Source organism: Engraulis encrasicolus, chromosome 19 (assembly GCF_034702125.1).
Source record: "Engraulis encrasicolus isolate BLACKSEA-1 chromosome 19, IST_EnEncr_1.0, whole genome shotgun sequence".
Taxonomy (NCBI): domain Eukaryota; kingdom Metazoa; phylum Chordata; class Actinopteri; order Clupeiformes; family Engraulidae; genus Engraulis; species Engraulis encrasicolus.
This window is the reverse complement of record NC_085875.1, coordinates 24,876,302-24,889,158: the sequence shown is the minus strand read 5'-3', so window position 1 is coordinate 24,889,158 and position 12,857 is coordinate 24,876,302. Positions and strand designations below refer to the sequence as shown.

The 12,857-nt window shown below is 42.5% G+C and overlaps 1 protein-coding gene across 1 annotated transcript in view; it reads left to right on the top strand.

Moving 5' to 3' along the window:
* Positions 1-1,274: 1,274 nt before the first annotated feature.
* Positions 1,275-12,857, top strand: part of fyna (FYN proto-oncogene, Src family tyrosine kinase a) — a 22,933-nt gene continuing 11,350 nt past the window's right edge. The window contains exons 1-5 of the mRNA XM_063183925.1: positions 1,275-1,415; positions 5,033-5,385; positions 6,350-6,446; positions 10,525-10,623; positions 11,692-11,795. Coding sequence (XP_063039995.1) covers positions 5,043-5,385; positions 6,350-6,446; positions 10,525-10,623; positions 11,692-11,795 — 643 coding nt within the window. The 5' untranslated portion in view covers positions 1,275-1,415; positions 5,033-5,042. The remainder of the gene's footprint in view (positions 1,416-5,032; positions 5,386-6,349; positions 6,447-10,524; positions 10,624-11,691; positions 11,796-12,857) is intronic.

Genomic DNA, 12,857 nt, shown 5'->3' with positions numbered 1-12,857 from the left:
GGTCAGAAGCAGGCAACTGGTCACTCAATTTTTCTCCAAGAAAGGTATGCTCACTCAATGACATTGCGTTTGCAAACGCAATCAAATGATAGGCCTAACTAACAAACGGAAACCTTCCAAGAGAGCACGTTAGCATGGCTCCTATTTAAACAATCCACCTTTATTGTCACCGCGAGCAAACGGCAAAAGTGATAAACTATAGCCTCCAAACATAATAGCCTACTTTCCCGACTACCATGACACACACACACACACACACACACACACACACACACACACACACACACACACACGCACGCACACATACGCACGCACGCACGCACACACACAAGCACATAAACAAATACCCGTGGAGTAAATGAACTATCAGCACCTGTGAGGTTGTGTGTTACAGAAATGGCTTACTTACTAACGAACTAACTGGACAGAGTTATTGAAGCAGACACCTCTGCCAGATCCAGCTATGTTGCTTCCTGAACAACTGTCACTGCACAACCAAGGCACAGAAAATAAGTTAGGGCAACTCATTAATATACTCAGTTACCTCACAGTCACACAGTCCCAGTACCATTGAGCACACAAAGTGAAGTGTCAGTTCAGATTTAAAGCTAGTCTGTGCAGTTTTATTGCGCATTTCTGTATGAAATCTGAGTAAGACCAAGAGGTCGAAACGTCATTGCCATTGAATGAATGAATAAAAAGAAGAAAAAATAACTTAAAGAAGAAAAAATCCAAATGAGTGTGCGAACCTTTTTTTTTTCAGAAAATACGTAGGCCTAATCTTTTTGTTCACCACCAGGGATTGTGCACAAGTAGGCCTATCTCTCTAAAGGCATTTCAGTATGCACCACACAGGTTTTTTGCGCGCTTAAATAATGGACTCTCATCAGAGTGATGATACACTGTCACTCCATGTTGATGGACAAAATTAACTGGAACCCAGGATTTGGCGGCAGCTAAGGTAAAATAGCACAATACTGTGGTGTGGACTTACAGGACTTGATGCACCTCGTTGGTTCAATTCCATCTTGTGACACTATGTGGTATTTATATCATTCTGCTTACGTTTTATACACGAATTAATTCATTCATTCATTAATTTGATCAAGGCCTCCTCCAGCTTGACAGACCTCCAGTCTCTCACACAGATGTGGCTTGGGGGCGAGGTGGTGCCTGCACTTGAACGCGGCAGGCGTATGGTAATCCCCGATTGGTGCTCGCTGCTGTCAATCACGCCCTTCCATGAAACCGCGTCAACATCGCCATCATCTGATGCTACACGGTCGCAGCCGTCTATAGCACCAGGTTAGATTATGATATATTCATGTTTCATATGAGAAATATACTGGTAGCATCGCTTCGTCGTATACGCACCAGCAGAAGAGCGCATAATGTTTTAAACGGCTTGTTTCATGGTAAGCACATGTTCTATTTCTCGTTTTGCTTGTGCATACGGTGCATTCGCCTTGTCTCCCCCTCTCCACATACCCAAGTTGATACACGGAGAGACTATGCGGATAATAGCCTACTTCCTCCGCGTGTATGCTGTCATCTCTGTGATGTTTGTGCGTCTGTTAAAACCATATTGTCCGAGTTGTGGTCCCTCACAACCGCAGGGAAGTGGCAGGCAGTGGGTAAATGACGTGATTGTGCATGCCTCTCATTATGCACCGGGATTCGGCGTTCTATTGCTGCAGCGGTTGATGCGCAGCGTAAAGGGCATGGGTGGAAAACATATATTGCCTGTAAAAAATCAGCGTACCCTTAAGGTCAGCTAATACGGATGTAGTGTTGGCTAAATGTTGTCTTTGTAACAGTATAACCATATGCCAGTACCATTGAGCAACACCGTATTGGATTCGGTTTGGTTTGGTTGTTGTGGTGGTGGGAGTCGACTGAACTGTTGCAGGGCGAATAGAAAAACAAATCAATGGAGTGATGTGGCTGGCGAGTGCGTATTTTTTATATTCTATTATGGACTTCACATTCATTAATCCGAATATTTATGGCCACCGAGAACAGTGTATTTGGATAGATTCATGTCTGAAAGGAAGCACTGCCCAGTATTTGGTGCCTCTCGATAGCATCCTATCGAATCAGTATGAGGATGAAGGGTACATCCCAAGGCCTTCACCGTGAACCATGAAACACAGGCAGAGTGCCAGTGTGGTAAACATGCGCCATAACATGTAAGGTAGGTTACGGAGGGGTTCGGGTGTCCACACGAGAGGGTGTGCAGAACAGCTTCTGACGCCAAAGTCTTCCATAATGTACCCCCCAGGCCTATATCTCCTCGGTCCGCACGCAAGCAAGCATACGCAGAGTCTACCCTGTAACAGAACTGGCCTTGTGCGCGGGTAATGATGTGCAGTCAGCAGTTCAGGTCAAATCTCGCTCCCGGTCAGCTGCCGCCTGCCTGAGCACTCCATGATGTTGTTGTTTATCGATGTTTACGAGTCCTTTTGCGTAAACATGGAGTGCTGAACATTTGGCTGCAACATCAAGCGAAGGCCTGAGCATTGGCTCTATGAAACTTATCAATTTTACCTAAATGAGCTGCCGAGAATGGAGGCTAAAATAAAATTGGATGAAGATTAAGGGCAGAACCTGGGTAGAAAGTCTTTTCCCCAATTTACCCATTCTGACAGTTTTGTTTTTAACCCTATAATTAGGTAGGGTATAATTGGGCTTTTGATTTAGTAAGCACAAACAAATGTGTAGAGGTGTGTGTGGTGTGGTGTGGCATAGTTAAGGGACAGCCATGGCTCAATGGTTAGAACGCTGGCCTTTAGATCAGAGGGTTGTAGGTTCAAATCTCACCCTTACCAGGACCTCCATCTATAGCTGAAGTGCCCTTGAGGAAAGCACCTAACCCCACATTACCTCAGGTTGTGTAGCGAGTACCCAGCAGGCCTACCTAAAATAACTGTATGTCGCTTTGGATAAAAAGCGTCAGCTAAGTGTATTGCAATGAAATGCAATGTTAAAAGAGACACAACAAAGGCAGACAAAAACAGATGTCCTCCCTGTGAGATGTAAACATTCCTTAAAGGGACAGTTTGGTCAATTTCAACATGCAGTTGTAATGCTCACACTACCCTGGACTTGTCAGTGCCTGAGATTTTTTTTTCTTCTTCTTCAGCCGTTTCCGAGATCCTGGTCATTGTAATGGGGGCAGCTCTTTGTTTACATTTCAAAAAAACATTTTTATTTATTCCCAAAAACATCCAAAAGGTTATAAAACATCAGCAGACAACTAGCAAACAGCAGTACCTTTTGGGAAAATATTTGGAGTTGGCCTATGTTTCATTTTTAAAAAATGTAAACAAACGCTGCCCCCATTAGAATTGCTCATATCTCGGAAAGGGCTGAGCCGAAAAATGTGGCATCACCAGGTACTGACAAGTCAAGGGTAGCGTGAGCAATATAACTGCATGTTGAAATTGACCAAACTGTCCCTTTAATCACTGTGAGAAAGAAGGGAAGAAATGAGATGGATGTAGGTGTTCAGAACAATTTGTGATTACCATCATGGCCTGTATTGTAAATAAGCACAATGCCATTTTACAGAGCAATCTCACTGCTGGAACAGCACAAGGGATTAAGTGGGCCTTTTTATTATGTTAATGTGACACAGATCCCATCAATGGGACCACTTCCCCAAAGGCCTTTGTGTTTAATCGCACCCTTAACCATTAACTTATTTATTTGTTTGATGACAGTATATGAATCAATGTAAACAATGAATGTATCATCGTCATTATTATCATAAATAGTACTAGTTAACAACTGATGATTTCACACATAACATTGCTGTGCTGTTTCTGACTCTGAGCATGATGTGGATCGACAGCCGTCACAGGACAGTTGATTGAGTTAGAGTGACATTATGAGGTCTGACGGGATGACACTCATTCCACTGGTTTGTGCTTGGAAGCAAGATGCATGTGAGCCATCCAATTATCCCCTATCGTGACCTCCTAACCCCGAAAGCCTGCTCCACTAATGAGGAGGGGGTATACTGTATTATCACAGTCATAGCAGGGGGAAAATGTCAAACAGAAGTAAAACTATTACATTTCAGCGTATCCCATTACATCAGGGGTGGGGAACATGTTTTATTAGAAAATACATTTGCAGTACAATTAAGTTATATTCAGGAGACCTATAGAAGGTGGTGTCTGTTTTAAAGGTGGCTACCTTTAATATAGGCCTACAGTAAAGTGTAGGGAGAAATCCTGGTGTGTGTCCATAGTATAGCCCTTGGAGGACTGTTACGGCCCTTGGATGAATTTGAAGTGGCCCCTTGAATGAAAAAGGTTCCCCACCCTGCCCTGTATTACATAGTAGACCATTCAGTGGTACAGCACCACAGAATAAAAACCAAGTACCACAAATTGACTCACATATGTCTCACATATGTACATACAATGGCAGTACACACATAATACTTGCACTGAATGTTATTTGCCCGTAGCACCACACAATGCCACCATACTTGGTCCATGGGAAACACTGAATTTGATCACATACTGTATGTTATGCTACATAATAGTATGAACAGTTCAGAAAATTGTGATGTGTTTTCATCAATCCTACATTTATTTATTGCATTTTAACTAGATAGCAAGCGCATGGCGTGCATAGTGTCCTGTCAAAGGGCAACTTTCCAAAATGTTTTAAACATTGTCTTGTTTTCATGATGGACAATGCCAGTGTAATAGGGATTTATAGTTCTTACCAAGCTGTGGACATCCTTACATCTCTTTCACATCGGCCCACTCCATCAGCCTATTTTTTCATAGCTGTATAAAAGCTCAGTTTTAAATCTCACATGGAAAAGATGGCAATGGATTTCTGAAATACATATTGACATTCAACACTGGCCAGAATGTATGCACACATTGGTCGATGTTTGAATGAAATCACAGTTTTCCATTGATCACTGTATGTGACCTAATGTGAGTGATGTATACTCTCCTCCCCACCCCACCCCACCGCCATTGTCCCATGCCGCGCTCTTCCATGGCAGAGGGGAAATAATGGGCTGTGTACAATGCAAGGACAAAGAGGCGACGAAACTGACGGACGAGCGTGAGAACAGCATCACACAGCATCACCAGGGCTATCGCTATGGCGGCGACCCCACGCCTCAGCATCAGCACCAGCAGCATCACCATCAGCAGCAGCAGCAGCAGCAGCATCACCACCAACAACATCAGCACCAGCAGCAGCATCACCAGCACTATGCCGGGAGCTTCGGGGTCACCGCCATCCCCAACTACAACAACTTCCACCATCAGCCCGTCAGCCAGGGGGTGACCGTCTTCGGAGGGGTCAACTCCTCCTCACACTCTGGAACACTCCGCTCCAGAGGCGGCACAGGTAAACAATAAACTAATAAACAAACAGACAAACAAAAATAAGCTACAGTGAAGAATACAAAGTATGCACTCTTGTAGTTCTTATTTAAGGTGGCACAGGGAAACGACAACAATACAGCTACAATTGATAGCATGAATACAATAGAATCCATTTTTTTGCAGCTGTTCACATGTTCACAATTTACACTACAGATACCGATGTAATGAGGTGTTTAGTGCACTGTTGGTTATAAACACATAGTTCCTACTGTATGTAGAAGCTGGTGTTTCACATTAGTTATCCAAGTTATTGCACAGAGTACCATGCTCAATTTTTTAACCAACTAATAAGCAAAAAAAAACAGCAGCAAATAATAAAACATTAAACTGTATGTCTCTGTGTGAAGATGTACTGCATTTCACTCAAATGTGTGCAAGCATATAGTTGATCGACCCTCTTTACGCAAAGTATAAATCAATTTCCTATTTCTACTAAGACACTACAAAGAGCCTTAAGTAACAGATTAAGACTTGATCATTACATTTTTGTGGCTGTTTATAACAAAGGCTCGGCGCAAAGGGGTTAAAACAAATACTTATAAAATACATGGCATTGCTGGTATTTGTTCCCAGAGAATTAATGGACAGAATACGATAACATCTCTTTTACTGTAAAGATTCACATGTAGGCCTACGGTACAATTTACACTGTAGGTATAGATGTTAAGGTAATGTGGTATGGGGTATTTGCTGCTAGTTATACACACATACATTAGTTCCTACAGCATGTACTAGCATCTCTCTCTCTCTCTCTCTCTCTCTCTCTCTCTCTCTCTCTCTCTCTCTCTCTCTCTCTCTTCTCTCTCTCTCTCTCTCTCTCTCCTCTCTCTCTCTCTCTTCTCTCTCTCTCTCTCTCTCTCTCTCTCTCTCTCTCTCTCTCTCTCTCTCTCTCTCTCTCTCTCTCTCTCTCTCTCTCTATCTCTCAGGAGTGACCTTGTTCGTAGCGCTGTATGACTATGAGGCACGTACAGAGGAGGATCTGAGCTTCAGGAAGGGGGAGAAGTTCCAGATACTCAACAGCACGTATGTTTTAAAGCATTCATTCTGCATGTGAAATTACATTTTCTCGTGCTGTTTTCAGGCTGGTCAGAATGGATCTGGTGCCCATTCGTAATCAAAATGCTTGTTTACCTAGTACCAGGCTGTGTACTTAACCACATGTGACGATGTGTTATCCGGATGTTGTCACATTTTGCAGAGAAAAGTATTTTTCGGTTTACTTGGTGAACCAACTTCCCAAAAGCTCAGATTTTCGGTGTGAACCTGCCAATCGGTTGGAGATGAGGTACCAGAAAAATAGGCACCAGAACGGTTCTCTGTCAGCCTGAAAACGCCTTCATTGTTATTGCTTTGTTTTCAAAACGTTATGGGTGGGTGTGCAGAAGAACTTGTTGGTAGACAGAGAAATATCTTAATGTCTCCGGTGTCAATGTGACTGCATTTCTGTCCTACTCTTCACTGTCTAAATCGATGGAGGCCTAAAGCCGTCCGAAATTTGGGTAACACTTTCTATGAAGACCATGTCTATAGTGCATTATGAGCGCATTTATAACAACTTATAATGTGCATCATAATTAGTCCTAGTGCATTATGACAGTTATAATGTATTATAAGCCCCTTCACTGCCTGTAGTTTGTATCCATTCACGAGCACTCAAAACACCCTAAGATTTATAATGCATTATAAGCTACATATAGTTATTCATGACTGTTGATATACTCCATCATGAAGCGTTATGAGTATAGTCATAATGCACTATGATTACGATGCGCTTATAAGTTGTTATAAATGTGCTCGTAATGCGCTATATATATGGGCTTCATAGAAAGTGTTACCGAAATTTGCTTCAACAGAATGATGACAACAGTCAGTCAGTGTCAACATGTCTTAACTGGTGGACTGTAAAATCACGGTGATCCCTCAACTGCTCCAGATGCAAGTTAGCCTGCGGGTGACTGGTTACCCTGCGGGTGGCTGGCACCAATGCATCAAATGGGGACATTAATGTCGGACATTATACATGGATCCTGATAAATGACATAAATTACAAAAGACAAATGTAGGCAAACACTATCAAGAAACGGTTAAAAAGCAGCAGGGATAAGGACTAGAAAAGAACAGCACATTAACAAAAACAGAAGAACGAATTTATTAGTTTACATTTTATATTCTCATTTAATACTTTAACAAAAGATTTATGGGAAAAGTGGTAACCCACCATAGCCCAGAATTCTGCTTTGAAAATATGGGACAGTAAGTTTTATATTATTGAATGAACACATGTGTATGCAAGGGAATCCATTTTTATGTTACCACAGTAAAGAATAAAAAATGAAATTATGAAATAATTCCCTTTTATTATACATTATACTCTCTGCATAGGCAGTGCGTAGTAGTTGAAACATCTATTAGATCCTGCAATACAATCCATCCATCCATCCATCCATGAATCAATCAATAAATCCATCCATCCATCCATCCATCCATCCATCCATCCATCCATCCATCCATCCATCCATCCATCCATCCATCCATCCATCCATCCATCCATCCATCCATCCATCCATCCATCCATCCACTCATCCATCCATAACACACATAAAGGCATGGTGTAGTGTGTGTTGTTCCACCTTTGCAGTGCTCCACTGCACTTCACCAGCCTGTCCTCATCAAGCTAATAGACTAGAAGCACAGGGCACAGTGGGAGTCACGTACAGTACCTTTACTTATACCATGAAACTTCAATGAGCTATTCAAGGTGTTTCAAGCAATCATGGTGCAGTGAGTCAAGAAGAACACATGGTACAAAATCAGTGCCTCCTGCTGTTGCGTGGTGCTGCAGTCCCATTTGGTTTAGCCCGCCTCACGAAGACGACGAAGGAATGGTTGAAGCATTACGGCCATAAATTCAGCGGGAGCTGAGCATCAGTGCTACAGAGCCCCTACTTTTGTTGTCAGGGCATTTAACTGCGGCCTGTAAAAGAGACAGTAAAAGTGATGCAAAGTGCAAACGCTGCCCACGTTTTATTGCAGCGGGTTAGTTATAACTGTCTCGTAGTCGTAGCAAACCTGAGGGGTTGTGAGGTTCACAGTCCTAGTCACGCAGCCTGCCTCTTACCACGCTATAAAGAATTGAAAGAACGACGCTGTAAACTTTTTAAATTTTCTATGAGTCTTTTAATGGTGGTATTTCACTTTTCACTAAGGGTGCCCTGAGAGAATCCCTCTTACGTAAACCTGACGGAACATCTAAAAGGCTTTACAAAATCTGCTCCTGTTGTCTGTTTCTCTGTTTCTCTGTCTGTCTGTCTGTCTGTCTGTCTGTCTGTCTGTCTGTCTGTCTGTCTGTCTGTGTCCTTGTCTCAAATTTGAAATCCATGTTTGTCCATGACCAGCATTAATGGACTTCCCATATTTATTTGAAAATTTGGAGCCAGTCAAACACGTTTAAGAACATCGACCAAAAAATCACACGACAGAACAGCCAAACAGAGTAAGCATGAATGTAAAGAAGGAGCCACATACTTCATGCCAGAACCAGACAAAGCAGCACAGTCACAGTGTCTGCCGATGTGGTCAGCACACAGTGTGACGCTGACTGCTCTATGGTAATGAGTGTCTGAGCAATATGACATTGACTCTGGTATGGCTGTGAGTGTCTGTCTGCACCAGGGTTGCCAGATGAGGCTGATGATTTCCAGCCCAAAAAATGCTCAAAACCCGCCTAGTAGCACAAAATCCCGCCCAATTGTATTGATGTCTATGGCAAAAATTGGGCGGGTTTTTCTGATAAATGCCATTTTTACCCGCACACGGCCATCCTAAGCAGCCCAATTGGGCGGGAACCAGCCCAATCTGGCAACACTGGTCTGCACTCTGGTGGCGACTGGTCCAGAACCCTTTGTGTCCATATTCTCATGTGGACTGACTGGTTTATGGTTGTACATGTACAGTTTGTGTCTGTACTGTCATAGTGACTGTTTAGTGGCTGTGACTGTCTGCACTGTGGTAGTGACTGGTCTAGGCCACACTGTGTGCCTCCTTACAACAGTGGTTCCCAAACTGGGGGTAAGGACATGAAGGGGGGTTACAAAGGTATTGAAGGAGGGTCGCAAAAACAAAAGGGACATTGCATAAAAACGGGAAATCCACAAGTTAGCAGCTAACATAACCCCATTAACAGTATTCACTTGCATGGTTAATAGATGTATTTGCTGGCCTGGGGATTTCTAGGCAATATTAATGGACAAAAAAAATGCTGAGGTGCGAAAATGCCCCCACTGACAAAGTTTGGGAATCACTGCCTTACAGCATGTTGACTGGTTTATGGTTGCATGTCTACCCCATAGACTGTACATAAGTCTATGTTCTGTACTGTCATATTTACTGGTTTATGGCCAGAGTGTCTGCACTATGGTTACTGGTTAGTCTAGGGCCCTGTGTGTCTGTAGTGTTATATGGACTTGTCTACGGTACGTGGAGCCATGTGTGCCCATGTAGCATGGTGTTTGGTCTCTTCATGGCTGTGTGCCTATAGTGAATGGTCTATTGGTGTGTGTATGCAGTGTCATGGTGAATGGTCTATGGTTGCTTGTGTGTGTCCATATATAGTATGCTGTTTACTTCTTACTGGCTGTGTGTACATTACAAAGGCATATTGCTTTGAGCATCAGCACAGACTGGCCTGTTGCCACGTGTGTTTGTACATTACTCATGTCTATATATGTTGAATAACCACATACTATACTGCTGACTTTGACCGTTTTTGACCACACACAATGATGGCGATTGGTGATCAGTGTGTTTAAAAACTATGCAGAATGTATGTCTAAGTATGTCTGTATGATGAATACCACAACTGCAACAGATTATCATTATCAACTTAGACGCGTCACGTCCAACTTAGTCGCGCATAGTATCTTCATTTGGAATGGTGTGTGTTTATGCCCGATTTACAACGGATATCAGCCAATCACAATCAAGAACCAGATCGCACAGTGTTAGATGTGTCTATACAATGATGGTGATTGGTCTATGTGCGTCTGTCTATATAGTATCATGATGCTGATTGTTCCGTCTATGTCTGTGTCTGTGTGTGCAGTGAAGGGGATTGGTGGGATGCTCGATCGCTCAACACCGGTGGGACGGGCTACATCCCCAGCAACTATGTAGCGCCAGTGGACTCCATACAGGCGGAGGAGTAAGTCAAGTCTGCTTCCATCTCTCCACTTTTGCTGTGTATATAAACATATTTCCAAAGAACCACACCGTCACACAGTGTCCACTTTTGTAGTATACAGTATATGAACATATTTCCAAAGAACTGCACTCACACAGTGAGTATTCACACATACTGTACATGTATGCACGAAGGCAGAGATGCACAAGCATCACACACACACACACACACACACACACACACACACACACACACACACACACACACACACACACACACACACACACACACACACACACACACACACACACACACACACACACACACACACACACACACACACGCACACACACACTTGTTAATCAGTAATAGTGTATATATAGCTGCTGCTGATCTTCACCACATTACCTGTTGATAGGAGACCAGCAGTCATAGGTTGAGCCACTGACTCTAGGCTGCTATATCTGTTTTGAGCTCTGACATTTACAGAGCAGTCATTAGCACTGTATGATATGTCATGTTGCCAATGCTACATGAAAAAAGGCCATAAGTGCTGTGCTTTCTCTTTTTATTTATAATTTATCATTGCCAACATGATTTTTTTTTTTCAAATTATATTTCTTTCACAATTAGCACTCTGTTATTTTTACAGTTTTTAAGTTGAGTGCGTTATATAAAGTTTGTTGAAATGCTGAAATGGCTTACTGTGTTGTCCTTTGATCTCTTCACAAATGTGCACAATATCGAATGTGTTCCTTGGGCTGTGTGTGAAGCAAGACTTACAGTACTTTGTTAATCAGACCTCTTCCGCAGATGTAAATTAGCCTGAGGATAACTGTGTTAGGAAGAATGAAAAGGAGACATATGTTTAAAATGTATAATGAATAAATAAATGAATAAATGAAATGACAAATCAATGACAAATGAGAGGGGACAGTGCCTGGAGGGGACAGTGCCTGGAGATCTGATACATTTGAGCTTTGAACCGGATCACAGCTTCAAAGGAACAACATATGAATAAAAGCGAACCATCGGCATGTCTTAATTCTGTTTGAGTGACTGTGTTTTACATTTCGCCTCTTTTTTTAGCTGGTACTTTGGCAAATTAGGCCGCAAGGATGCGGAGAGGCAGCTCCTGTCCAACGGCAACCCCAGAGGCACATTCCTAATAAGGGAGAGTGAAACCACCAAAGGTAATTTTAAAATAGCTTTTTTTGCAACACCCAAATGTCACACATTAATAAAATCACTTAAAAATCTCAATTTTGTTCCCTTTGGGATTCATAAAGTATTTCCGAAAAAGTCTAAAAGGTCTACGATAGTGCAATGCTTTATGTTGAAACTTTTAATGTTATACTCATACTTAAAAGTGAACAGTGTATATGAAATATTTAGTTTGCAATGTATGAAATGTTTTATGCAAGGTTTAGTTTTTTTCTGAATGCTTTGCTCATGTTGCAATCTTAGAATGACTTGTTGCCTACTGCTGAAGGCTGGGTGGAGCTATTGTAGAGCAGCTGTGGCCTTCTGTGTGTGTGTGTGTGTGTGTGTGTGTGTGTGTGTGTGTGTGTGTGTGTGTGTGTGTGTGTGTGTGTGTGTGTGTGTGTGTGTGTGTGTGTGTGCGCATCTGGTCTTTGGAGGCTGCATCCTACTGGCTATGAAGCATCTGGTCTTTGGAGGGTTGCACATTTGAATTTCTGCAATAGTAGGAAGTAGGGATAGTAGGAATGTGGATGGGGGAATGAATGAATCACTACTCTCCTGCATCCAAGTATGAAGTAATTATGGAAACATCACATCTGGGTGAAAGAAAGAAAAACAACTGAGTCCTGCTTTAAATGAATGACCCTTAAGCTGCCATACTTTGCCAATCCAGGGATGCATTTCTGGAAGCCGTAGTTGCTAACTACGTTAGCTACTTTGTTGTTTGTAATGTAATTTCCCATTGACAACTACCGAAGTTGCTAACGGCTAACAACTACGCTTTCGAGAAACGCACCCTGGAACAGCTATTAAATAACGGCTAAGCATTTGTCCTCTGGAGGATCTGGCAACAGTAGAAAGAATGTGGTTAGGAGGAGAATAACTGCTGAGATGCCCTATTGCCATTTATACGCATGAAAGCCCACCTTTCATTGCATTCCTTGCACACAATGAAATTGTATTTATGCCTCACCTGTGCAAGAGGGCAGCCCCAAACTGCGCCCCAAGGAAGCAGTTTGGCGGGATGGTACCAACCATTTGAATGGCAATCA